Source organism: Poeciliopsis prolifica, unplaced genomic scaffold (assembly GCF_027474105.1).
Source record: "Poeciliopsis prolifica strain line A6 unplaced genomic scaffold, Auburn_PproV2 SCAFFOLD075, whole genome shotgun sequence".
NCBI classification, from domain to species: domain Eukaryota; kingdom Metazoa; phylum Chordata; class Actinopteri; order Cyprinodontiformes; family Poeciliidae; genus Poeciliopsis; species Poeciliopsis prolifica.
Window position 1 is genome coordinate 1,081,522 of NW_026562450.1, and position 24,754 is coordinate 1,106,275.

The 24,754-nt window shown below is 41.6% G+C and overlaps 3 protein-coding genes across 3 annotated transcripts in view; 1 reads left to right on the forward strand and 2 right to left on the reverse strand.

Annotated features, from left to right (window-relative positions):
• Positions 1-1,184: 1,184 nt before the first annotated feature.
• leap2 (liver-expressed antimicrobial peptide 2) lies at positions 1,185-4,277 on the reverse strand. Its single transcript, XM_055021328.1, has 3 exons — positions 3,982-4,277; positions 3,459-3,646; positions 1,185-2,578 (listed from the first exon to the last, which is right to left on the reverse strand). Exons 1-3 carry the CDS (start codon positions 4,057-4,059, stop codon positions 2,524-2,526), a joined length of 321 nt encoding a protein of 106 aa, XP_054877303.1. The 5' UTR covers positions 4,060-4,277; the 3' UTR covers positions 1,185-2,523.
• A 6,069-nt stretch (positions 4,278-10,346) lies between these two features.
• Positions 10,347-13,724, reverse strand: bmp15 (bone morphogenetic protein 15). The gene is made up of 2 exons (XM_055021322.1): positions 13,266-13,724; positions 10,347-11,922 (listed from the first exon to the last, which is right to left on the reverse strand). Exons 1-2 carry the CDS (start codon positions 13,606-13,608, stop codon positions 10,943-10,945), a joined length of 1,323 nt encoding a protein of 440 aa, XP_054877297.1. The 5' UTR covers positions 13,609-13,724; the 3' UTR covers positions 10,347-10,942.
• A 3,548-nt stretch (positions 13,725-17,272) lies between these two features.
• Positions 17,273-24,754, forward strand: part of shroom4 (shroom family member 4) — a 64,690-nt gene continuing 57,208 nt past the window's right edge. The window contains exon 1 of the mRNA XM_055021310.1: positions 17,273-17,484. Coding sequence (XP_054877285.1) covers positions 17,362-17,484 — 123 coding nt within the window. The 5' untranslated portion in view covers positions 17,273-17,361. The remainder of the gene's footprint in view (positions 17,485-24,754) is intronic.

Sequence of the window (24,754 nt, forward strand, 5' to 3'; positions counted from 1 at the left end):
ACACTTGGCTTGGTCCGGTTATTGCGAAAGCCTGACGACTGAAACACCAGCGGCGGTTTGACTTTTAAACTCTTGACAGCGGCTTCGGTCCCTTGAGTGGCATAAGGGGAAAAAAATGCGAGGCGTGTGACTCAGCGTTATCCCGCAGCAGATGTCGCTTTATGATTCACGCGCCTTTCGGTTCGGAGCAGCCCAGCTGGAAGCGAGCCGGCGCGCTGTTCCCGCCAGAGATATGCAGCAAAATTCTGCTGATGCTTTGTTTCACTTCCAAGTCACTCTTATTGGGAATTCCCATCCAAGTCGACCAAAGGTGAGAGAAAAGAAGAAACCAGTCCGTATGGAACCAGGCTGCTGGTACTGGGCTCTGCAGGGGCTTTCAAACTGGGAATGACAACCAGCAAAACTCGCAAGAACGCCAAAACTTACCAGAAAATGTTGTGCAGTTTTTAAGTGCAGTTTTCTTTGTACACTTGAAATAAGGCAAAACTAACAAGAAGTTCTTCAGCGAGATATATAAGAGCTTTGTTTATAGTCAATAACTTATTATTTCACATGGTAAAAAACGTCTTGGTATAAATGAAGTAATCTGTCGATTGAACTAGGACTTTTTCATCAATACGAAATGAATTGTTGACTGCAAGCAAAGCTCCAACGTCTTGCTGGAAAGTTTGTTAGTTTTGTCTTATTTCAAGTGTACTAAAATATTGAGACTATGCCACATAAAAAGATTTTGTGCTTTTGCAGGGTGTTATTTCTGTAAACCTTTTCACCGCTGCAGTACTTGACCTTTGGTTCATAAATGTTTTTGATGTCATGAACGAGGCAATAAATTTGAGTGGAATTTCAAGAAAAATGCTCCGATAAGGGAAGTGCATTTAAAAACATGTCATAAGAAGATCTCTCATGATGTCTCCACACTTTCCTTGACACTTATGAAATGTTTAGTTTGTTATAGATATGCTATGTGTTACGGCCAAGCAATCGACAGAGTTGATTACGGGGAAGAAGATCAACTATTTGAAATATTTCAATCTCTGCGTGTGGAAATGATGTGGACCCAAAGGTTTGATCAGCGGCCGCTGACATCTTGCTCCAGAAACGTGACGTCCACCATCCCGTCTTCGTGTCTGTGAACCAACCAAAAAAAAACCCCTCTGAAACCAGATCGAAGACATGAAACCGAATCCTTGTTCGAAAGCTTTTATTCGACTTTCCCTCCACTCTTTTACATGTTTGCAACACCGTACAGTACAACGATATTCAGATTTGAAAAGTGCAGCCCGACTAAAACCTCAAAGTGAGCAAAAAAAAAGGCCATCCGGCTCCGCCTGCCGTGTGCGTGGTGTAAACTCTGCAGGTGTGTTGGAAACAGGACTCTAACCCCTTTAGGCGTCAAGGGGATAGATGTGCAAACGTTGAGGCCGTGCAGCTCGTGGCTGTGGATCGGCTCCACGTTGAGCGCTTGGAGAAAACCAATCAGGGGCAATAAATTGTTCTAGACTGAACCAAACATAAGAGCTAAACACAAACGGGAACATTTTTGACACTCAGACAAAGGAGGCAAATAAATATGTGCGCGATTTTTTACCCTGTAAACAAAATTATTTCTCCCTTTCCAACTCAGTGAAGTTTATCGTTGCCAACTTGAAAGTTTGATCCATGTCTGTTTTAAACAAAGCATTTGGAAGGAAGTCTGAAATCTCTCTTAGTCTTTAGTCAGCTGTGCAGGACACAGAATAAGTAATGATTGGGATTTTGAAGAAAAATCTGTAACTTTCTGTCGAAAGCCTTTCGGTGGAGGGTTTTCCACGCTCTGCTAATCGCATCCCTGCCTGTGCATGTGGGTTATCTTCTGCTGCTTTCTGGAGATGAAAGGGAACGCGTGCGCTCTTCGAGACAGCGCAAGGACGTCAACTTCTGACGAAGGTCGGAAGGACGAAGGTCGCGAAAGAGTCTCTGTGCTTGAGATCGGTTCCTGCTCCTGCCGTCTGTCGTCGGGATCAAACCGCAAATAAAAGACGATCTGAGAAAACAATGCAAGACCCTTCTGCCCAGGAGGATGGAAAAATGGTGGGACTTGTGTCTTATGTCTGTTTTTGTTTTGTTTTTTTAATTGTTTTTTTTTTTTTACGGGTCATTATTGTTATATCAGAAGAATCCAACTGAACTATCAACCAAGCCTGTGTTATTAGGAAGCGTGTGTGGATTCAAAACTCCTTCACATCATTTGTAAGATGAAGTTCACGGCTAAAGTAGCTTGAACGTCCCAAAAACAGGAAAAGCATCTTCTTTTGAATCGTAGCACCAATGTCATTTTGGCAACTCTCCTCAGTCCACCAGCTATTTAGCTGTTTGCATCAATTTTCCGGCAGTTCAATTGGCAAGAAACCCAAGTGGCTGTGCAGATATTATACTCATAGTTATAAATACAAGTTCAGACAATACAGATAAAAAAATAGAGGTTGCATCCCAGGTTTCAGAATGCACCCAGGTTGGGATCGCACGGCTGACGTCCGGAGGCCTCTAATACTTCACGGGGTCTGATGACGGGCGTTGGTTTGTGGAGCAGCGTCCCTCCCTGCGGACAGACAGACAGTTTTTAATGTCGAAAAAAGACACGCTGAATAGTTAACAGCAGCAACATGGGGCCCCAACTCCTGGTCGTTTTTGAAACAAAAACAAAAAGCAAGCTAAAATGTTGAATCTGAATTTCTTATAAAATCTATCAAGATTCTAAATTTCTTGTCTCAGAGTTTCTTTCATGAGAGATGTTTAATCCCCTTGTTGTTCAGAAGAACGCAAAAAGTAAGGCGAAATCACCGAATGCTCTTCGCTGTGTCAGCTATGCTACTGAATTTTTTTTAAGCTAGCTGGTCAGGTTCTACTTTTGCTGATGATGCAAGTCTAATAAAATGAAGGCTGTTGCCCTATTTTTGTTTTATGAGTTAATAATGACAGACAGAGTCTTTTGATAAAGTCACGTCGACTTGGAAAGGCAAAGGTCTCAACATGGCCGCTGTGAATTCAGAATGCAGCTAAAACTTCGGGCATTTTTTTACTAAATAGGTTGCGCACACAGTGTCGTACAATTATCATTATTTTTTGGCATTTAGTTAAATGGAGGGGGAAAAAAAATACACTTGTTTCGCCCTCAAATTAGCTAATAGCTAGTCCCAAGCATTATCCAAATGGAAATTCAAAAAAATTAAACAGAAATCAGCCCACAGCATGACATCCAATGCAGTGCATATAAAATTTAGTGAAAGTTGTAGGAATAGATGAGTTGTGGACCTCATTAAGCTATTGGTGCACATGTGTTATGCATAATCTGCTGATCCAACAAGTAAGTCCTAGTGCAATGGTTCCCACTGCACGGTTTACCCCGGCCAAATACCCGACTTAGACACGATAATGATGGATCACAGTTTAATTTCTGAAGACGCCTGTTTTCCTGTTACCTGCAGAGTCCAGTCGCGCATTCAAAGTTGTTTTGGCAGAAAGCCCCAGACGGTTTGCTGCTCATGATCCTCCACAGTGGGGTCATGCGGGCGATTCTTTTCAGCATGTGCTCTGTGTGTTCCCCTCTTACGTCTTGGATCTGGCCAGAGCCAGACTGGAGCCGCGATACCAGCGGACCTGCATGTGCCTGGAAACCGCACACACACACACGCACACACAAAATGCACAGGAACGTCTATTAGTTGTTGAAAGTTCACCACAAGACGATAAACTACAGTATTGATTTTGATTTTCTGTCTCTCAAGTTATTGGATTTTTTTGGTGTGTAAGAGCAAAAATCAATTGAGGCGCATAGAATTTGAGCAATGTGAAGCATTCATTAGATACGACCGTGAACATCTTCCAGTGATGACTTTGAAATTCAGTTCACCTGAATTTCAATTCAATTCTGAGACGCATACAAACTCTGTATGCGTCTCAGAAGAACTTCCTACATTCCAATCAAATCAATAGTCTCCTCACCTGCTGAGCCAGCAGAAAACAGGCAATGCACATCACCGCCAATGCTTTTCTGTGAGTGAAGAAGCTTTGCTGTTCCATCTTTTCAACGGACTTCGAAAGAGTTGGGTCGGTTTCTTTGTTTCTCTAAAGAGCTCTGAACTTATCCTGGACCAGGTGGATCCCCTGACGTCCAACGCTGAACTCAGAACTCAGCAGGAGAACTTGACCGACTCTGGAGGTGAAGCAAAGGTTTTCAGGCTGCAGCTTCTCTGAACGTACAACCCAGATCTGCCTGACTGAGCAAACCTGCGTGGGTTGGGTTCTCCTTTATATAGTAAGGCCGAGATCCCAGAGGGGGGGAGGAGGGGAGAACATGAGGGAGGGACAGAGTTCCAGTCCAGGCAGTGCAATTATAACCCCACCACCCCTTGCACCCTTGTCTCCCTTTATCTCTCTTTTTTTGTCTAATGGAGACATGGTGTGTCTGCAGAAAAGTGCTGTTGTCATAAATCAAACCATCAGCCATGTTCAGCAGAGCGGAAAGTTACTGGAAAAACGATGCTTCCAGTAAGAGACGAACTAATGTTGACTCCACTTTCAGACGTAAACGCCATCCTTATGAGAAGGATGCTGATGCGGCTGCGTTAGTCAAATTCAGCTCAGCAGTCACGTACAATATGCTGGAACAAGTGCTGCTCAGGGGACACAAAGTGACCTTAGCGTGTCACATGGGGACACATGGGGACACCTGGGGACACATGTGTGCGACTCGTACGTTTGAGTGTTCGCTGAGGAGGCAGGTCTGAGCGTGCTGCTGTCTGTTTTGTTTTCAGGAAGAATTTGGTCAATTTTACTGCAGTCGTTTGTAGAAATGCCGGAAAGCAAACTGACAAAAACAAGAACTTTGTAGCATCTGTGTCCCGAAAAGATAACAACGTGAAGATCACTGTGTTCTTTTCATGTCGACCAGGCGGAACAGCCGGATCGTTCCTCCAGCACTCCCTTTACAGTAGGAATATTTTTTTTTTTAAATACCAATCATAACAATAAATTATGTAGCTTAATTATGTAGCTTTAAGTTCACTGCAAATTTCATCATTAAAATTCCTGTAAGTTTTGTGCTCACCAAGAAGACTGGCATAAATCGTGCTTGTCATCAAACATGACTCATCAGAACGACCCCGACAACCTCCATGGGATGAGGGCTCCAAATGAAGAAGAGCCTCATTAGCACCCGGCTAATGTCAGGATGACATTAGCCGGGTGCTATCGTCAGCCTTAAAAAGTCTTAAATTCATCTATCTAAAAGTTGGCCATGAAATGTCTGGGGTTAAGAATGTAAGTTAGCTTAAAATATGTTAATCACAGGTGTTAAATTGTTGATGTCAGGACCACTTAATATTATGTATTAAGTAACTGCAAGAACAGATTTATTCTTGTAGGATTTTTCTATCAGGTCTAAGTGAGACATATTCACTCACTGCGTTCTGTGACTCAAGACAGTTAAGGATGTCAGTAACAAACCAGCAATGCTTGCTAGCTTGCAAACAAGCCATTAGAAGCTAGGACAGTTCTTTAACTAGCTAGAGAGCCATATGCTACCAATGTTGAGTCAACTTCTAGCTCTCTAGCTAGGCATATGCTATCTCCTTTGCATATGGCTAGCTAGAGCCATATCACAGTTGCCATAACACAATGAGATTCACGTGTTAGCTAGCTAACTAGAGCGCTAGTTAGAGCTGCTTTTATTTCTCCTAATAAAGGGTTTAACAGTGATTCTCGCAGCGTTGTTGAATATTGAAGACTGTTGTGACTTATCAGCCCAAATACGACATACTTTACAATATTCTGGAGTTAAAAGGAACTCTTAAGTTCATCTCTCCTCACTATCATCAAACATTGATTTCTAGTCATTTTATGTCTATAAAATGACTATGCCGTATGCCGTGTGAAAAATGTAAAGCTGCTGCCGAGAGCCACAAAAAGACCCCAGAAAGTTGATAGTTTTGGTCTTCTGCATTGCTTTTGTACATCTCTATCAAAATATGGGTCTTAATTTAAAAAGAAAAAGTCTTAGATTTGAGTTATACAGTCTGCATCAGGCCAACTCAGTATCTCCAGCAAGATATCTGAATCGGCAGGACAGAAAATATCGACTATTAAAAACATGCAACACTATGACTAAAGTCCTGACTCTAATGTTCCACTAAACATTCAAAGGTCACAAAGAAGAGCTCTTGGCGTTCTCAGACAGACTTGCCATTATCAGATGTGTTTGATATGGAGGTTGTTCCAGTTTGCCCTCCAGTACTAATATTTGTTAAGAATTTTTTATTTTTTTTTAAAAGTCTGACTTCACCCTGATTTCTGAACTTTAAACTCAACTCAAATTCCACTTTGTGCCCAGATTGTTGGCAGGTGTCAGACATGACCACATCTGACTGGCATGTGTTGGATGTGTGCACGGCGCAGGCTAATGTTCACGGAAATGGGTTACTCAGAAAGTCCCTAAATTTGAAAAGGCCTTGACTAAAGGCCAACATCTCTGATAGCCAGTGTGGCAACAGTTCAGCTGCAATAATGCCTGACACTTCTTTTTTCCCAGAAATATTATTGACAAGTAAATAAAACATAATATGTGGTATTCAGAAATGCATTTTCACTTGAAATTATTGCGATTTGCATGGTTTAGCAATGATGGATATTCTTCTAATGTAGTTTTTGTAGTTTCAGGACCTGAAAACCAAAACTACACTGTGATAGTAATAAGACCATGAGCTGGTTTCAGTTTCACAAGTTTTTTATGCAAATGAGACAAAGAAATTTACTGGAAAATTTACATTTCATTCACAATTCTACTTGTGTACCAGAGATTGGTTGGGATCACATTATAAGTTACAAAACACTAAGTGGAAAGATCTTCTAATCACCTTTGGATCCTAATTCATATGTTACGAAGTATTGCATTGCATTTGACCTTTCACCTAATTTACTTGCCCTTCTTAAGTTCACTTTAGTGTGTCCGTGCTGAACTTCTAGGTCCATTCACAATATGATTTTCAAAATATAACAAGCGTCAAGTTCAATGCAACAATTTTTGATATGTTATAAATCCGTTACATTTTGAAATAATCATTAGTTTACATGTTAGCTAAACTTGTCACCAGGTGATGATAGGATACATTAGAGAGAATCTGTGAATAAAGTCGAGCTCCTCTGGTTTCTCTCTGTGCTTTGATGGCCCCCTGAAGAAATACACTGCTCCATCAGAAACAGCCAATCAGAGCCAGCAGGAGGGTCTTAGGACAGTCAATCACACTCGTGTATGTGATTACCATTGAGGTGAACTTGATCTGGCCTGACAGAGAGCAAGGGGGAAGTTGTGAACAGCATGTACATATGCATGATTGACAGCACTAAGACCCTCCTCCCGGCTCTGATTGGTTGTGTCTGTGGTGTATTTCTACAAACCAGGGAGGATGCAAAAGAGCTGAAATCTTTTTTTTAATTACCCATGTCATACTGTAACGTAATGGTGACAGTTTTACCAAACATGTAAAAAACATAGTTAAAAAAGTTACATAGTCCAGCTTCAAACCTTGAATGTAAACCTGTCTTTATTGAAATGCATGTTTGCAACTTTAAATGTTTGAAGCAGTGTTGATTTGTCCCTCCGTCTAATGAGGGCTTAGAAAAACACAAAGTCTTTACATTGGCTGTCAGACTGGAAGTTTCTCCCAACTCTTTCTCTGATTGGTTCATGGGATCCACTTGATGAGTCTTTTTCACATAGCAGGATGCAAGAACAGAGCTGAGTCCAGGAGATTCAAGAACGAGCCTCAGAACCCATCTAGAACATTTAGCTTGACCCGGTCAGAATCGGCCCTATCTACCTGTCAGATTTGGTTGTGACTAATGGATTTTTATGCATTGTAGTCCAATTTCTTTTGGTGAATTTCCTATAATATAGCAGTAATTTAGCAACTTCCTTTAACAGCATTTTTGTTTGTGTTCCAAATAAAGTGATGGAAAAACCCAGTACGTCCAAAAGACCAACCCAAAACAATGGTTGCTTGTGTTGATATTTTCCTGTCAGCCAAAAGACCGAGGTGTGAAAGCAGATTTCCATTTGGCACCATGAAGGAGGCAGCAGCTTGACGCGATCACTCTCAGATGTTAAACTTTTTTCTTCAGGAACTTCAATCATCCCACTACCCCTAAGCAATGCTTCTTTGTCTGACAGGCATAAAATAATAAAAATGTTGCACGGAACATTATTTATTCTCAGAATGCATCTAAAAAGTGACTCAGCACTGAGTAAGCACACAGCTGTTTGACTTTGTTGTTGACTCATTTCATCACCTCTTATATTTGGGTGAACAAACATTTCTATTCTTCACAAACCACCCAGAATAGACCAGGCTGCTCTTTTTGTAATCGCTGGTCCTCTGACTCAGACTGTCCGTTTCCTTCCCTTGCTGGCACCTTCTAGGGAGACATTTACAGGAACGTGTGTGTGCGTGTGTGTCCCTGTAGTTTCTGAACTGTACATCCGTCCGAACAGATCAGGACCGATCCCAGAAAAAAGGCCAACAGTTTCTTGGTGAGGAGGAATTGAACATGTTTCACAGAGTGAGATGAAAACAGGCTGCAGATGATCATGACCAAGGCCCGCGCTTTGTACGTGTCTAATTCCAGTCGTGAGAGGGGCCCCATGTGTGTTTGTGGAGCCACAAACTGCAGATGTGGCCGTTAAGGTGGATACCCGTCAGTGCAGGGAGGTTGGCAAACAGTGATGACTGACATTTTTGTGCCCTACTTACCGTCACGTTCCAGTGCCAAATGGCAGCTAAAAGACTGACCCGGCACATTTTCTGCAGCACAAACCAATATCCTATACCCATGGATAATTTTCTTGCTGGGTATTATTTGATATGTAAAAAAAAAGATAGTTAAAAGATCAAATTTATGATCTTGTGGTGGGGATAGAAAAAACAGTAGTGAGGTTGAAAAATTTGTTGCAGCTTCCAGGCACTTCCAGGCATATTGAATTTATCCCTAACAAATAAATCAGCGACTGTAATCCGAGATGACTCATCTTTCTTTGTCTTGTTCGACCAGCATAACCACAAGAAGCATTCTTTCTCCTGTTTACTCTCTTCTCCTTTACGTCGATCCCTGGGTCAATGGGTTATCTTCTGAATGTTCCCTTTCTAGATCTAAACATGTGATGTATTTGACTATTTGTAACCAGTTAACCTTTTCTGCCCTTCATGTGAATGTTACGTGTCATTCCTCAAAGGCTTTTCCTGATACCGAGGTTAGGAACATGGGAGAGTGAGATCAGCTTGTACAACACAAGACACGCAAGATGCAAGCTGCGCTTTTTTGGAGAATATCATCTGAAGTACGTAATGTTGATTTCATTTGCCTTCTCTGAAACTAAATGCTGCGCGCTTGTTCCTGTGCAGTTTTCTGACAGAAGGGCACCATCTGGTGGGTGTACTCTGGTACTGCATCTTCATCTTGTGTGGTGATTTTTAGTTTCCTCTGAGAATAAACTTAGTTCTTATTCGTGGTTGGGTTTAAAGATAATCTTGAGAGAGTACTATCTTTAGGTATAGTTCAATATGTTTTCCCCCATTGGCTTGAAAAACAACGAGCCTCGTCTGGTAAAACCGAACCTGTTACCCCAGCTTCTCCGGTTTGAAACTTGCTTGGAAAAACTAAAAAAACCTATTAAATTTAACGTTTTGTTTAGCACTGCACATCTAGGCCCTACAGGAAGTTAGTAAAGTCACTTTAAAAAAAATAAAATAAATCAAAGTTACAGATAACTGAGCATCTTCATGATTTGTCACAAAACTGATTCTTCAGTCAGAAGCTTCTTCAACATGCTAAGACATCATTACAGGAATCATCTGCCCACAGCTGTTGGTATCTACAACTCTGAAGAAAATATGAGTTAAAACATTTAAAGTTCGCTCTGGGAGTAATAAAGTACTTTTGAATTGGATAAACCATTTTTTTAAAGGATTGATTGCAGATATACTCTACCAATGTCTTTAATGATGATCAGAAGTGAAATGGGTCACCTAAAGGAATTGGGAGCCATCATTTCTATACTTTTAACAAAACATTTGATGCAAGTCAATTGAGTTGTAGCATCTCGTCTCCAAGTATCTGTCTTTCTATTAAAGAACAAAATGGAGAAATATTTGAGAGAATTCAAATTGTCTTAGAGAGTCATTCTTTTAGGATGAAATTGTTCATCCCAAAGTTGATAAGCTAGCAAGGACATCCTGACATACATTTCAAAGAAGAAAGGGGCTTTTAAACTAAACAAAGAAACATTTTTGGTTTTGGACAACACACACAGATAAGGCTTTAGAAAATATGCTTTTTATTTTATTAATCATTTTCACTTAGAATAAAAATTGCACTCTCATCTCTCGTCCTGTTAATGTCCAACATTGTCATACCTCGTCATATTCAGTTGGCGTCCCAGTGGCAGCACAAAGTTCTCTTCAGGAGATTATTTTCATAAATACATCCAAAACAGCAAAAAGTTCAGTTTGTCGACAGCAACAGCGAAACCCTGCAAGCCCCTGAGTAGGTACATCCAACATGGCTGATGCCTTGTCCATTAAAATACCTCCCACCCCACTTTATCTTTGGTTATAGTATAACAGAGGAACCTGGCCTTCATCAGTGGAGCCACGTCATCCAGAGCTTTCTTTTTGTACAGAAATATATTTTGGTCCGCTTGAGCCCTGTTGTGAAGCACAGATCAGATTTAAAATGACGCCGGACAAAAAAAGGAAGTAAACACACACACAGAAACTGCCTTTAAAGTGCTTTAACAGTGATTGGAAACTTCCTGCTTTCAGTTTTGAACTAATCACACCAAGCCCTGTTCAACTCGTCCTGGGTCAGTGCCTTAGAGCTGAGCAACTGAGTCATTGAGCACTGTCTTGAGTCCTTAACGGCATGTACAAGACTCGGCCACCATGTCCTCCAGTTCCCTGTAGTCCACCTTCTTCTTGTAGACGACCAATACGCTCATGGGCATGTACTTGTAGGGAACACAAGAGGGTGGAGGGACATCCCCCACTCCCAGCTCTTTGACGAGTGTCTGGATGATGGCGTGGTTGGGCGAGTGGTAGCCGTAGTGGAGCACCCTTGGGCAGTCCCCTTGGCAGTATCTGGGGTTGTAGATCCGGGGAGCAATGAAGTAATGACCCAAGCCAAGTTCGTTGAAAGCCAGGTTGAAGGAGTGGAGCTTACAGCGGTTCTTTGGGACTTCAGTTTTGCGTTTGTAGTTCGGGATGTCGGAAAAGATGGATGCTGGAGAGGAGGCGGACGAAGTCAAGGAGGAGGCAAGAGCGTCTTTCAGCTCGTCCAGAGAAGAATCTTTGGAGGATTCCTCTTTGGAACTACGCCGGTGGCGAATCATAGGCTGCTCCCACCACCCAACTCGCCTCATTAGGTTTTCCACCTCAGCCCCGAGTAAGTCCCCCATCCACTCCTTCACCTCCCTCTCTTCCTCCAAATACAGAAGAAGAGAGGGGACCTCCAGCTGAGGCTCACCGCTCCAGCTCCTTCTACCCCAAAGAGGAGTCCACCACAACGAGGGACCAGCGTTCCCATCAGCAGGCTCCGAGCACCAATACTGGGCGATGAGGGTGAGGTGTCCTTGCTCACCCTGATTCTTTTCCTGCAAGATGTGGGCACTGACATGTGCCGTGATATCCGTCTCCGTCCAACGCTGGTGGGGCTCCAGGGTGACCAGGCTGCTGGTGCCCAGTGAGGTGATCTGAGCCCTGCAGAGGGGCGGCTCTACGGCTTGGGTGGTGCCAGAGGGTGTGGAGGAGGTGCGCAGGTGGACAAATGAAGCTCTGACAAGCTGCTCTGAGGGTAGGGTGTCCACTTTGTATTGTACAGTGAAGGTATAGGTGTGATCTGAGAGAAATTGAGAGAAATGTTAATTTTCTTTTCTTTATAGAAGAACAAAATCAGTCTCAAATTGGAACTTCAGGACTTATTCTCTTATTTGGGCCTTTGATCTAGATTCAGCAATCAGTGTTCTAGGACAAAGAAACAAAATGTACGCAGATCCCTGTCTGTTAAAGCAATCTTGATCCACAGTTTTTCACACGTTCTAAAGGGCTTTCAAAGACTCTCTTGATTTTTGCTGCTTATTTGTATGAATGCAAAATAACAAGCAGCGCAAAGTGGATAAAAAGGGTGCAAAGGAAGTCGGTTTACGTTTATAAAACCTACAGGGCTGAAGAGGACTCAAAGAAGAGCACCAGAAGGGATGACTGTCCAACCAAGACAGGATTCATCCTCTTTCAACTGATAATTTCATTTTCATCTGTAGCCAAAGACTCAAGACGAAATTTAAAACGAGGCTTAAAACAGATTTTCATGTCCAACATCACTTGAACACCAATAAGGATGAGTCAGGATTAGCAGGAAAAGGACTAATGAGATTTTCACAAAGGATTTAGCCAATGTTCAATTCAAGCTACCACTGTTCTGGAGTTGCCTTGTGATTTTTTGGATCTCGTTCTACTGACCCATAAACATAAAGAGAGTCACTTTGAATCAGTCAGTAAACTTCTTTCAGTACAACAATAGATAGGCAGCCAGTGGTGAGACCACTGATAAGACAGGCTGCCTTCAGACTGTGCTATGCAACGCTGGATTTGGTTCGGGTTGGGAATGAACCTCCTTTGCATGAAATTCCAACTGCTTTGACACTTAATAGTTCCAGCTTCAAAACCTTTAAAGTTCAATTTGAATTCATAACCACAATGGGCTTGTTTTTTTTCCCCATTCATAAAAAATTTAAATACTAAGTTTTTCCTCATTTTTGGGTTGATTAAACTGAACTAGTACTCCTTCAAGACTTCAACAGTTGGTTTTGATGCATTTTGACCCTCCTGGCCCCGCTGCTTTAAAGTTGTAGCCGTTTTTTTTTTTTTTTTTTTGTGGTAGTGGTGGGGGATGGGGTTACTTTTATAAAGTCAGGATATATTTGCCTCACAATAAATTTAAAAACATAAAGGATAGAAAACTTATGAAAGACTTTGTACCCAGATACTAAACTCTCGTTGTTTGCATGACTAGAAAAATAAGCTGCTTCCAATGTTCCTAACATACTGTTTAGTTTCTGATAACAAAATCAAACAACAGCAAAATGATAATCAAAGAATGTAACCAACAAAATGTAAAAGGCTCCAAATTTTTCCAACCATGAATAAAGCTTTGCTAAACAAACAAAAACTTTGTTCCTTCACCTCCTGAAGCGGACAGGTAGTGGATCGAGGACGCCGCGGGTCTCAGGAGCCGCACCGTGTTGGAGCCGAACTTCCGGTGCTGCCTGGGTCTGCCGTCGGGCTCGGCTGCGCTCCGGTACAAACTGAGCATGAACTGCAGGTTCTGATCGGCCTTCTGCTCGTCCGTCAGCGGCCGGTGGTGCGCGCCGCCTCGGTGGCTCCGCCGGCCGCGCGTCGGCGCGGGCCGGCGGGAGGCCATTTTGCGCCCAACGAGGCCGCCGGCGCAGGTGGAGCACAGCAGGCAGACGAAGCAGATCAGGACGCAGACACGCAGGAAGCCGTGCTCTGCGCGGGCCGCCCTCATTGTTCGCGGATACAACCTCTGGTGCTAGCGAGCTCCACCAACGAGGCTATAGTCGGCAATCATCCTCCGCACCGGCCGAGGGCGTGGCTCACAGGCGCACCTGACGGCTGGCCATGTTGGACGCTTTCACTTCACTTTCTGCTCCAATCCGACGGGCGACGCCAATTAACCACTCGGATGGGCGCGATCAGCCAACGAGAACGCAGGGAGGCCACGTGAGTGTTGCGTAAAGGCGCGTAAAAAAATTGGTACTTTGGGAAAACAGGTGGACTGGAAGGAGACACAGAAAAACCCAACCATGTTGACTTTTCTTCTTTTTTTAACCCTGAATTTTTTTATTTTTATTTTTTGCATGAAAACTAGATTGGTTGACACACTTCCTACCATAACACCAGTTTGGAACCCTGAGTGGATCTTTTCTGGTTCCCAAATGATTTGATACAAATCAGTTCAAACTGAACACATCTGGGACCAATTGGGACATATGAGCTGTTGCACAGGTCGAAGCAGCTACGACCAGAATCAAACAAAAACAAACAATTAACATGTGGCCACCATGAGACATCCATGCTTACTTCTTCGGTTGTTGATGTGTTTTTTTTTCCTGCTTACAGAGATTTTCTTGTCATATAGAGGATTAAGCTTTGTCTTTAAAACAGGTCACTCCGTTTGGTGTTTGCTGTAGGACACAATGACAGTTCCTGTCTAGAACCAGGAAACTAACAAAAATATACAACTTATCACACTGTGTGTTAGCTAAAGCAGGGTGTGTAAAAAAAAATCACAATTTTATCTCACTGAATAACATGAGAACTCGACATGATCACTTCCTGCATGACCTTAGTGTCAGTGTAGAATAAGTTTGCCTTCACGCCTATATTTTCAGTGTTGCTCCAGTGTATGTTTGTTTCTAAGCAGCTTCATTTCAGTCAGATTAGGTCTGGATTTTGCCAAGAGGCTTTTGGTCTCTTGGGTCTCTGCTGTCCACTTGTTTTGGGCCATTACATGAATCGTACGTCTTCACATTTGGACAGCAACAGAATCCACTCCTTTTGGTATAGAAAAAGACATCAAACTGTGTCTTTTTTTTAAGAGGAGGCCTAAAGTAACAAAAACTTTTGGCAAAGCTATTTTACAAAGCATATTGATTCTGAAACACTTAATATGTTTTCTGCTATTATATTTAGGAAATAATCTCTCAGCATCCTCTATACTCGCATCACTTTAAGACCACTAGGGGGCAGAATGATCTTCATTATTGTCACCATCCATGCAGTGCATGGTGCATGGATGGTTCTACATAATAGTAAATGCAGTTTTAAAAGAAATAAATAAGCACATTTGTAATATTTTAATAACAATAATCAACATCACACAAAAATATCTACTCATCTTTTTTTCTTCTTAAAATGTAAAAATAGAAATAAATTTGTGTTGTTTTTTTTAACTTACAACAAATGTTTTGTTAAATTGTGTCAAAAATTCAAAGTAAAATTTTTTTTTTGATTTTACCAGTTGTAAAAGGAGATTTATTTAGTTGGTTTGAGGGCAAAAATGGCTTTTCATTTGATAAAGACCAGACTTCTAAGGTGCCAACCTGGAGTCGGTAGACTGCACAATATTCTCAAGTTGTAACTGAAGTTGGAGAGGGTTACAATGACAGATTGAAGTATGTCCAAAAGAGGATGAACCTTTTCTTTTGAATCAATCTTTTGAATGTTATTTGCAATTTACGTTTTTGGTCATCCTCCAGCTTTATGGCATTCTCGTTGTTTGCATGACTAGAAAAATAAGCTGCTTCCAATGTTCCTAACATACTGTTTAGTTTCTGATAACAAAATCAAACAACAGCAAAATGATAATCAAAGAATGTAACCAACAACAAACTCCCCGCAGTCTGGATTAAAAGGTGAGATGTCTGGACTTGTTCAAACATTCCTCCCTTCCTATTTGACTCTGTTTGATGCCGTCCTGACTTCTCGTTTGCCTTAAAATAGCAAAAGATAGCAGCCCCCACCCTACCCCACCGCGCACACACACACACACACACACACACACACACACACACACACACACACACACACACACACACACACACACACCACACACACACACACACACACACACACACACACGCGCAAGCACACAAGTTGAGTCAAATGGCACTTTAATGCGGTGACATTCCACAACAGTGATTGTCTCCAGTTCCAGTCTGCAGAGTGACTGTGGGAAAACTTTAGGCAGTGATGGTAAAGACGGGTATGCACAGATTTACAATGACCGAGGGCATCAAAGGTCGATGTGCCTGAAACGACCCTACCTGAGTCGGGGGGAAAAAAAAGAAGAAAAAGACATACTGGGATTCACCAGCTGAATCTTCTCACTCACCAATTAGTCAGTTGTCTTTGGAACAAGGAAACATCCCCAAATTGAAAAAAAAGAAAAAAAAAACCAAAACATTTTAATTAGATTATTTAGATTTTTTTCTGAGGCATTTCCATCCTTGTGAGAGGTATTGCTGGTCAACAAATACTTCTGCATTCTCCAATGTGGAGTCTAAAACTTACTCTAGTTCTTCGGAGTTAAAGTTTTACCTCTTTAAGAAATAGAGTTCTGAAAAGTACGAGGTGACTGCTTTGAAATTTTGCATACGCATTCATCCACAGTTTAAACATTTCAACTTTGCCTGTTTTTATCTTTGCCTGTTTTTGGAGGGAACCCCCCTTTTTTAAAATAAATTGGCCTGTTTATTTTGGGGATTTTTGGGATTGGAATATATTGGATCATAATTAGTCTGATTTGGAATGTAATGAACTTAAATCCTGTTAGGTTTAGTTAAATCTGAAAACTAGATCACTGTAAAGAGATCAGATGGCTAATAATAAGCAGACAGCTTTGGTCTTTTTGTTTATTGGTATAAGGGAAAGAAAATTAGGTATTTTCCAATCTAAATCCAACATCCAGCAACTTTAAAAGAGCAGGTATATTTCCCCACAAGATTATGTAGTAGAAAAGTTATTATTGTAACAAAATATCTAAGAAATAACACTTTCTGTTGTTTATACAAATGTATGAATTTTTTTTTTACATATCTGAAATAAACAAGAGATAATGCCTAACTGTAAAACTACACAGATTTCCTTGGTTTTTTCCATATCCGTATACCGTCACTTTAAAATTTCCGCTAGATTTCCTATCAGTTACTCTATTGGATAGTCTTCTCTGATGGAGCTCTGCCATTGGTCAACCATTCTTTCAATCACAGCGCGCGTTTGCAGTTGTGGGAGGAGCCACTGTCTTCGCTCGGGAAAGGCGCTGGACTAAAAGTTTTCCCAAAGTTTTCAGCTGGAAATGAAACCGGAAATATCTGTCTCAGTCTCAAAAATAAAACGCTTGTTTTGCTCTATTTTTTTTTCGTTTAGACGAAATAAACTCCTTCAGCCAAATATTCGACCCCAAATATTTTTAAAGAGTGCTCTGGTACTATACCCAGTTGGACTGTTGTGACGAAATGATACTAAAGTGCCCAATTTTTGGCGAACAGACTGACCGGATGTAGCTAACAGCATTAGCAACAACTTTACCCGGGCCGGGGGAAAAAAAAAGTTTTTGCCCTCCCCTATTCGAGCTCACTCGCTCCGTTTTCCCTCCATCCATTCGTTGTTGATGCTAGAGCGGTGATGGAGAGGCCAGAGGGACCGGCGCCGCTGGGCCGCTAACCTCCGGCACAGAGAGGCTTCGGCGCGGAGCGGCATGGAGACCGTGGAGCAGCTCGTCTCCTTCCACCACATCCAGGTCCAGCTGAACGGGGGCGCGCCCTGGGGGTTCACACTGAAAGGAGGACTGGAGCACGGCGAGCCGCTCATCATCACCAAAGTAAGCTAACGCCAAATACTCTGGTTTTTTTTATTTATAAAATCATTCCTCTTATACAACTTCAGTTTGCTAAACATTGCCTCCGCAATAATGACATGTTAAAACGGGGATACTGGTGCAAAAGTGCATAAATATTGTGACTTTCATCCAAGCACCTTTTGTTCCTGCTGGCTCTGTTGAAATGTAACTATTAGCATAAAACAGGTTGGAAAATGTTATGACTGACTGCAGTTAGTCAGCTTGTGCAACATGCTTTACTATATGTTTTGCACATATTTAAAGATGCATATCATTGAATACATTCTGTGCAGGTTATAAATCTGAGGTTTGTTCGATAACATTTTGAGGTTAAATGTCAGAATTTGGGGCATTTTATGTCTTCATTTTGATTTTTGTGCTCCAATGCACCATGGAGAAATAACTGAAAAGGTCACTGCCACAGGTCAAGCAGATGCTAACAGTTGATTGACTATTTTTGCCACTGACGTTGATGGATAAGTACATGATATATTACAACGCAGAGAAAAAATAAGTACATTTTTTATGCTTTTGTGAAAAAGAATGCGTATGTACTTGTTGTAACTCTTTCAGCAATTGTATATTTATTTATTGATTGAATTGTGGAGTCCTTTGGTTCTTCAAAGGACTCCAGGAGTTTCCATTGGAGTCCCCAGACGAAAGGGGACGTTGTTCCTGTCCATGATTCTCCTTTCAGTTCCAGGCAAAACCCCCCAAAGTGTTGACAGGCGGCCAGAACCACTTCACAGAAGACATGGCCTGGGGCAGGAATGATGTGAGAGGGGGGCTGTTTGGTGGAATGGAGTTAGAGGGAGTCTGTAGGATGTGGGAATCCTAGAAATGAAAGATGCTGGTTATCTGATGGGGGCATTCTTAAAATATCTTTGCTTTTCACGTGGCTCTTAGATTACTTTAGTGAGCGGGTGCATACACCGTCCTTTACTTTATAGCCATGCGGCATGACAAATGGTGTCGTGTTCCGAAGCTGTACGGGGGAAGTTTCAGGACTTGACTCCATCTTGTTCTAAAAATAGAGGACGGCCGGAGTGTCCTCCTTGCCTCTTGAGGTGGTTCAGTCTCCGCGGGCGTTGAGCAAACAAGAAACGTGTCTTTGAATTGCTGCAAGTAATTATTGCAGTGTGTGTTCTGCTGGGGGTGGCCTGGGCTGCCTTTTACCTCCGCTGCGTCCCGCACACTTTATGGAGGACCTGCAGCGGTGGCAAGCAGCTGCTGTGGTGGTGTAAACGTTGGCCGGTGTACGCTTTAGAATTCACCACAACGGGGAATGGAAAGCCTGGCTCAGTCTTCTGGAAACGCCCATGAACGCGCACCGAGTCGCACACAGTAACACAGCCCCTGGGAAAATGTGACTGGAGGGTTCGGTGGGGGGGGGGATAAAATCAGACTGTGCAGCGTGGCTGTTTTTTTGTCCATTGGTTCATTGGCCTGTTCCACTCAGAAGGCAATTGGGTGCTTGACAATGAGCAAATACGATTCAGAGAAGGGTTTCAGGTGTTTAATGGACAGAGAAAACGACAGATAAGCTCCAGTAGAGGTGTGTGTGTGTGTGTGTGTGTGTGTGTGTGTGTGTGTGTGCGTGTGTGTGTGGGTGTGTGTATGTGTGTGTGTGTGTGTGTTGAGGACATCAGTCACACTGTCTCAGTCACGGACAATGATGCTGAATGTCATTATTTCTGAATGGCACAGGTATGTGTGAAGTAGGAATCGATGTACACAGGAGGACAAAATCAGTTTTTCAGTTCTGGAAAGAGATGATTCTGACTTGAACGTAATCGATCAATCAACCAGTCAATCAAATGTGAGCAACAAGGCAGTTCAAAGTACTTTACATCATAAAAACACACAAATAAAGTCATAGACACGTCATACAGTCACCAATTTAGAAAACAGTAACAAACATTACATTTTGTCATGTTTAAAACTCAGTTTTTCTAATGTTGTCATTAATTTCTGACCGAATCTTGTGAAATTCAGGAGATCGGTTTATGGTGAATAGAAGGTCAAATACAAAATCTGGTTCACTTCCCCAATTCCAATTTCTCCATTCTAAGGCGACACAGCTTGAAAATAAAATCAAAACTTTTTTTATAGCAAATAAAAAAACTTAGAATTCTCAATATTTTTTTTCAAAAACTTGCTTTTATTTCAGTCATCTCTTCAGTGAGTTGACCTGAAGTCAAAGTCGAAATAAGCAGAAGCTGTAAAATACGCTTGTCGAACAAGATGGTTGTTCCTGACATCACTCTGAACTAGGGAAACCCTAAGAGTGCATCGGAGAAAAAAAACCATCTCAGGATTAAATATTCACAAACAGAAAATTAGATGAATCAATAAATTTGATTTTATGTATTGCACTATTTGGAATATTGCGTTCTACTGATTTATTAATCAGATTAGCAACAGTAACTTTAGCTGAAACCCACCAAGAAATTGGCTGGTGATTAGTTTGATGAATAAGTTCCCACTTTCCAGATGTTTCTTTTGCTTCTCACTTGCCGGCGTACTCTCGGTTTACAGACTGTCAGTTATTAAAAATTGAAAAAACAAACTTTGAAAAACCATATCCTAGATTCATGAGGAGGCTGATTATTATTCACCCACACTTTTCTGAGTTTCCTCTCTTCCTCACTGCGCCTCCACCGCTACTTTTTCAGCTTTTAATTCTCAGTCACTGAAAATATAAATGGAGTGTTAGCATTGAGATGCTGGGGACATTAACATTATGCTAACTAGGGCTGCAACCAGCTATTACTTTAGTTATCGATCACTCTATGGACTATTCTGGCTATTAATTGATTATTCTGACAGTCAATCAACTACTCTGGCATTACTTCATTCAAAAGAATCTGTGCGTTCTGCAGGTTTTTCATTGAACTTCTTAGACCTTTTCAACACAACATTAGAAATACATTAATGATGTTTATAAACGGTAATTATTTTTTATTAAACAAATGAAAATAAACGTTTAAATGAAATAATATAGCATTCCTTTAGTGAATTTGAAGCTAAAATTATGCCTTCATCCATAGCAACTCTTGACGAACTTTACCCTGCACAGTATATTTTTGCGGGGTAGTTTGAGTTTTTTTATTCACATCTTTCACTTTTTACAATAAAGCTTTTGCTAACTCTCGAACATTGCTGGGTGCTTTATAACGGTACAAATGTAGTCTGCTCTTGATGCTGGTGAACGGGCTGCTCCTTTTGCAGGAAAAATACTAAATCGGAACCGACCCAGAAATGTTGAAGAACTTTCCAACAGAAACTGTGTGTTTCCGGAGCCCTGCCGTGTTGACGTTTCTGTGTAACTCGCTGACATTGTCAAACAAATTCGAAGCTAGTCTTTCTGCAAATGTTGCAAAACAAACTTGTTTTGGAGGCAGTGATATGCATCAGTCGCAGGAACAGTGGAAGACAAAAGCATCTATTCAGACACAGGACCTCGGCGAGGACAAAACAAAAGACGCGAGTCATCTTCAGGAGATTTTCAGGATTATTCGTTTACAGTTCGGTGCGCTGTAATTGTCCTTCCTGTCTTTGCTCTGGAAAGATTTCTTGGACAGAGTTTTTCCGTTTGGCTTTTCTTCACATTAGCACTTTTCAATGCCTAAACATGTTTTGGTTCTCGGTTCTCTTGAGTCTCCATGTTTAGCTTACAGATCCATTCTGAACCATTTCCTGTCTTAATGTGATACAGCAGGCCAGAGCCTCCATTTCTTTGCCAGCTAATGGATAATAAAAGGTCAGTCAGGTTAAAAATGGTGAAGTTATACTCTTATCGAGATGGAAAAAGAGAAAAGAGTGGTCCACGTCTCTACAACTGTCTCGAAAGAGCACGTCTTTGCTGTATGCCCCACTTCCCCCCCCCCATCTTTTTTTAAAGGTGGATGCTCATGTGTGAGTGCCAGTTGCCCTCTCAGGATGTCCTGCGCGGGCGTGCATGGCCCCGCAGAACGGGGGATGGGCAACTCCTGCAGCTCGAGACAGCAGAGGGATGCAAGCCATTTGGTCAATATTCCTCCGGGAGCATAACTAATTACTGCAGTAGATTGTGCGTGCGTGTCTGTGCGTGTGAGTCTAAGCGTATTCGCATATGCACACGAGTCAGGCTGGGAAACTTCACTCCATACGGCAGCCGATTAGACGTACGATGACATGGTGAGTCTGGGATTTTGTCTGCTCAACAAGTTACTCAGTCAGACAATCGCTGTGCTGCTCTCTCAGCCGTTTAGTGAGCTAGTCAGTCTGTTAGAGGCTAGGATTTAGGTGGCATGTACTGGCCTGGGTTTGCTTTCAAGATCACGGCAAGTGGACTAAAGGGAGAGTTTAAGATTTTTTTTGTAAGAATCAAGAATTCTGAGCAGCTTAAAAAATAAGCAGCTTTTCATAGGATATTTTTTTTCCGCTCTCTGGTGATATGAAACAGCTGTAACTGTCACGTTGATTCATTTAAAAAGAATTCAAGCATTTCTGATTTGTCACTGGCCCGTTTCTTTATCTTACTGGTTTGGAATTGGCATTGAATGCAACATTCAACAGCTGCAATGTTGTTCCAGTGGAAATCTGCTGGGTCTTGCCGCTGATTGGCTCAGATCACTATGCTGCTGAATGTAAGTAGAATATAAGGCAAGGTAAGTTTATTTGTGTAGCACATTTTTAGCAACAAGGCAGTTCAAAGAGCATTACAGGGCTTAGAAGAAAATACAAACAAAACAACAAAAGAAAAGACAAAGAGGTACAAAACTAAACTATGTAAACTCATGTATAACATGAATAAGAATAAATGATTTTTGAACTAATAGAGGTTTCTCTTAATCTTAAGTTTGTTGTGGATCAGAGAGGTATAAACTAATTGCTGGTTCCAGTTGTTCTGCGTTGAGTTCTAGATTTGCACAGTATGACGCTAAATGTTGTTTCTCCATGTTTGATTCCTGTTTTAGGTGGCTAAGTAAACTAACAGGAGTTTCTCTGTGTCTTGCTCCAATATTAAAAGTATAAAGCTGAATGTCGGTTGGCTCTCCATGTTTGATTCTCATTCAGGGCTGCTTTTTGTAAGTTTAAAACTAGATGTGTAAGCCTCTTTTTTCCTGCTTGGCATAGGTATCACTCACAATACCTCACTTCAAAATGCTCTACAATGATGGCCAAGTCTGGGCTCACTTCAGTCAAAGACAAAATAAAAGGTCAGTCAGGATAAAAATGGTCAAGTGGCCTCGAGAAAAGAAATCAGTAAAGAACAACTTAGGCTACGTCCGGGTGTCAGGACACCAAATTTAGTTGAAATACCTAGACGCTGTGCTACGTGATGTGCTATTGGCTGGAATTTGCAAAACAGCCAAAGAGTGCCATTTATTTTCCTTGGTGCTCTGAATCGAGCAAAAAAAGTTTTACCACCCTAGACCTCTGTTGGGTTGAAGTGAACTCTGGTGCGGTTCGAATGCATATGTGAATGCCAAGGGGACCAGAGACCGCTTCAAAAGCAGGAAATTGACTTTCTGGGTAAGCAAAACAAACATGTCAGTCTTGCGCTCGCGGGAGTAATGACTCGTGGTCTATCAACCACGACCGAAGAGAAGTGCAACAAACTGCTAAAATCTGAAGTTTCTTCTTTAGTGGATTTTGTGTTGCTTCCTTCAGTGGTTGTTGGTCTGGCGCCACCACAGGTGAGATGGGGGAACAGGTTTTCCAAAGGGTTTAGATTGTATGCTGCAGAGCAGTGTGAAGGAGAACCAACCAACCGGTCCAACCAAGTCTTGTGTATTCTTCTATAGATGTTGTGACTCTCCAGTAAAACAGTTAACCTTTCTCACAAAGTGGTGCATATTTATTTATTTTTCTGCTGATAATTGTATGCCGTGACTCAGTTTATAATATTGAAACAGATTTACTTTGAATCCCTTTTTTCTACAACTGTTCCTCTCCAACAAACATTGAAATTTACAGCCCACACGCGGGTAGATCGCACTGTTTAACGCGACACAAAAACACGTATGAAAGTATGTTGATCTGTGGAAATACCCGAGTGGGAGTGTTGTGTGTGTGTTTACTGACATACGGCGATGTAAGTTGTCAGTCCCATGTGCTTCGGGGAGATTTTATGTAGATTTGTGTCTGCATTCAGAATGCGGGCATGATGAGCTCCTTTGATTATCGTGTTTAGCCCCTGTAAAGCTGTCGGCTCACTTTCAAATGTGGTTTTATGATGTATTGAGCACTCCCTTCTGATTTGTGTTTGGGTGAGGGTGACATATTTCTGTTTCTAACTGCGCTGTGGTCCCAAACCAACGAGGCGACATTCCCGTGGGATGGCGGAACGTCAGGGAATATGAGAAGCAGTTGTTGCTTGATTTGAGAGTCTCGCTTGCGTACTTTGGTGTCGGGGAACTTTTTCCAGCCTAGTGGTTTCACATTAGAGAAATATTTTCAACACCCGTTTTAAAGATGTTTTTGTGGGAAACCTGTTTGTGCTGTTGTTTCTATGCGCCTGATTTCTCCAGCGGAGGTTTTTCAAACTAGGTTTTTGAAAGGAGCACTGTGTCTTGCTTTTGCCTAACCAGCTTTAGACGCATTACCTTATTCCTAGCTAATGGAACTGCAGAAAGGTTCATATTTCATGTACAAGTTATTGACCAGCAAAAAAAAGTTGCAGGAAGCAGATTTCAGGATCTCTGAGTCATTTTCAAACTTAATTTTGAAGCTTCTTCAACAGAATAAGAAGAAGATCCTACATCGTCTACAGCACGTGTCAAACTCATGTTTGTAGCTTTTTATGTGGCCCTCTACATTGTAGACTAAACACTAAGTGTGATTAAATATTATATTATCAATCATATCAATGCAGTTTTTATCTGTTAACTGCCAATTTATATCAATTAATCCCTCCAGTTTCTTGAGAATTTAGTTGATGTATGATTATAGTCCATGATTTATACAGTGAGTAAATAAACAGTCGCATTTATTATTAGTCCCTGAAGGGACCGAAAAGATGTTAAAAATATTATGTAATCTTAAGAATTTATTGACATATTAACAGTTTGTGAACAGGTTATTAACAGGTTTTATCAACGCATTCTGGCACAACCGGCCCTTTAAGAGCCTTCATGATCTTGATTTGGCCCAAAATAAAAAGGAGTTTGACACCTGGTCCACAGCCATGAATTACACCTTGGCAATAATGTAGTCTGTTCTTTTTCAGTTGGTGTCACGATTTGGACCTCTAAGCTTTTTCACA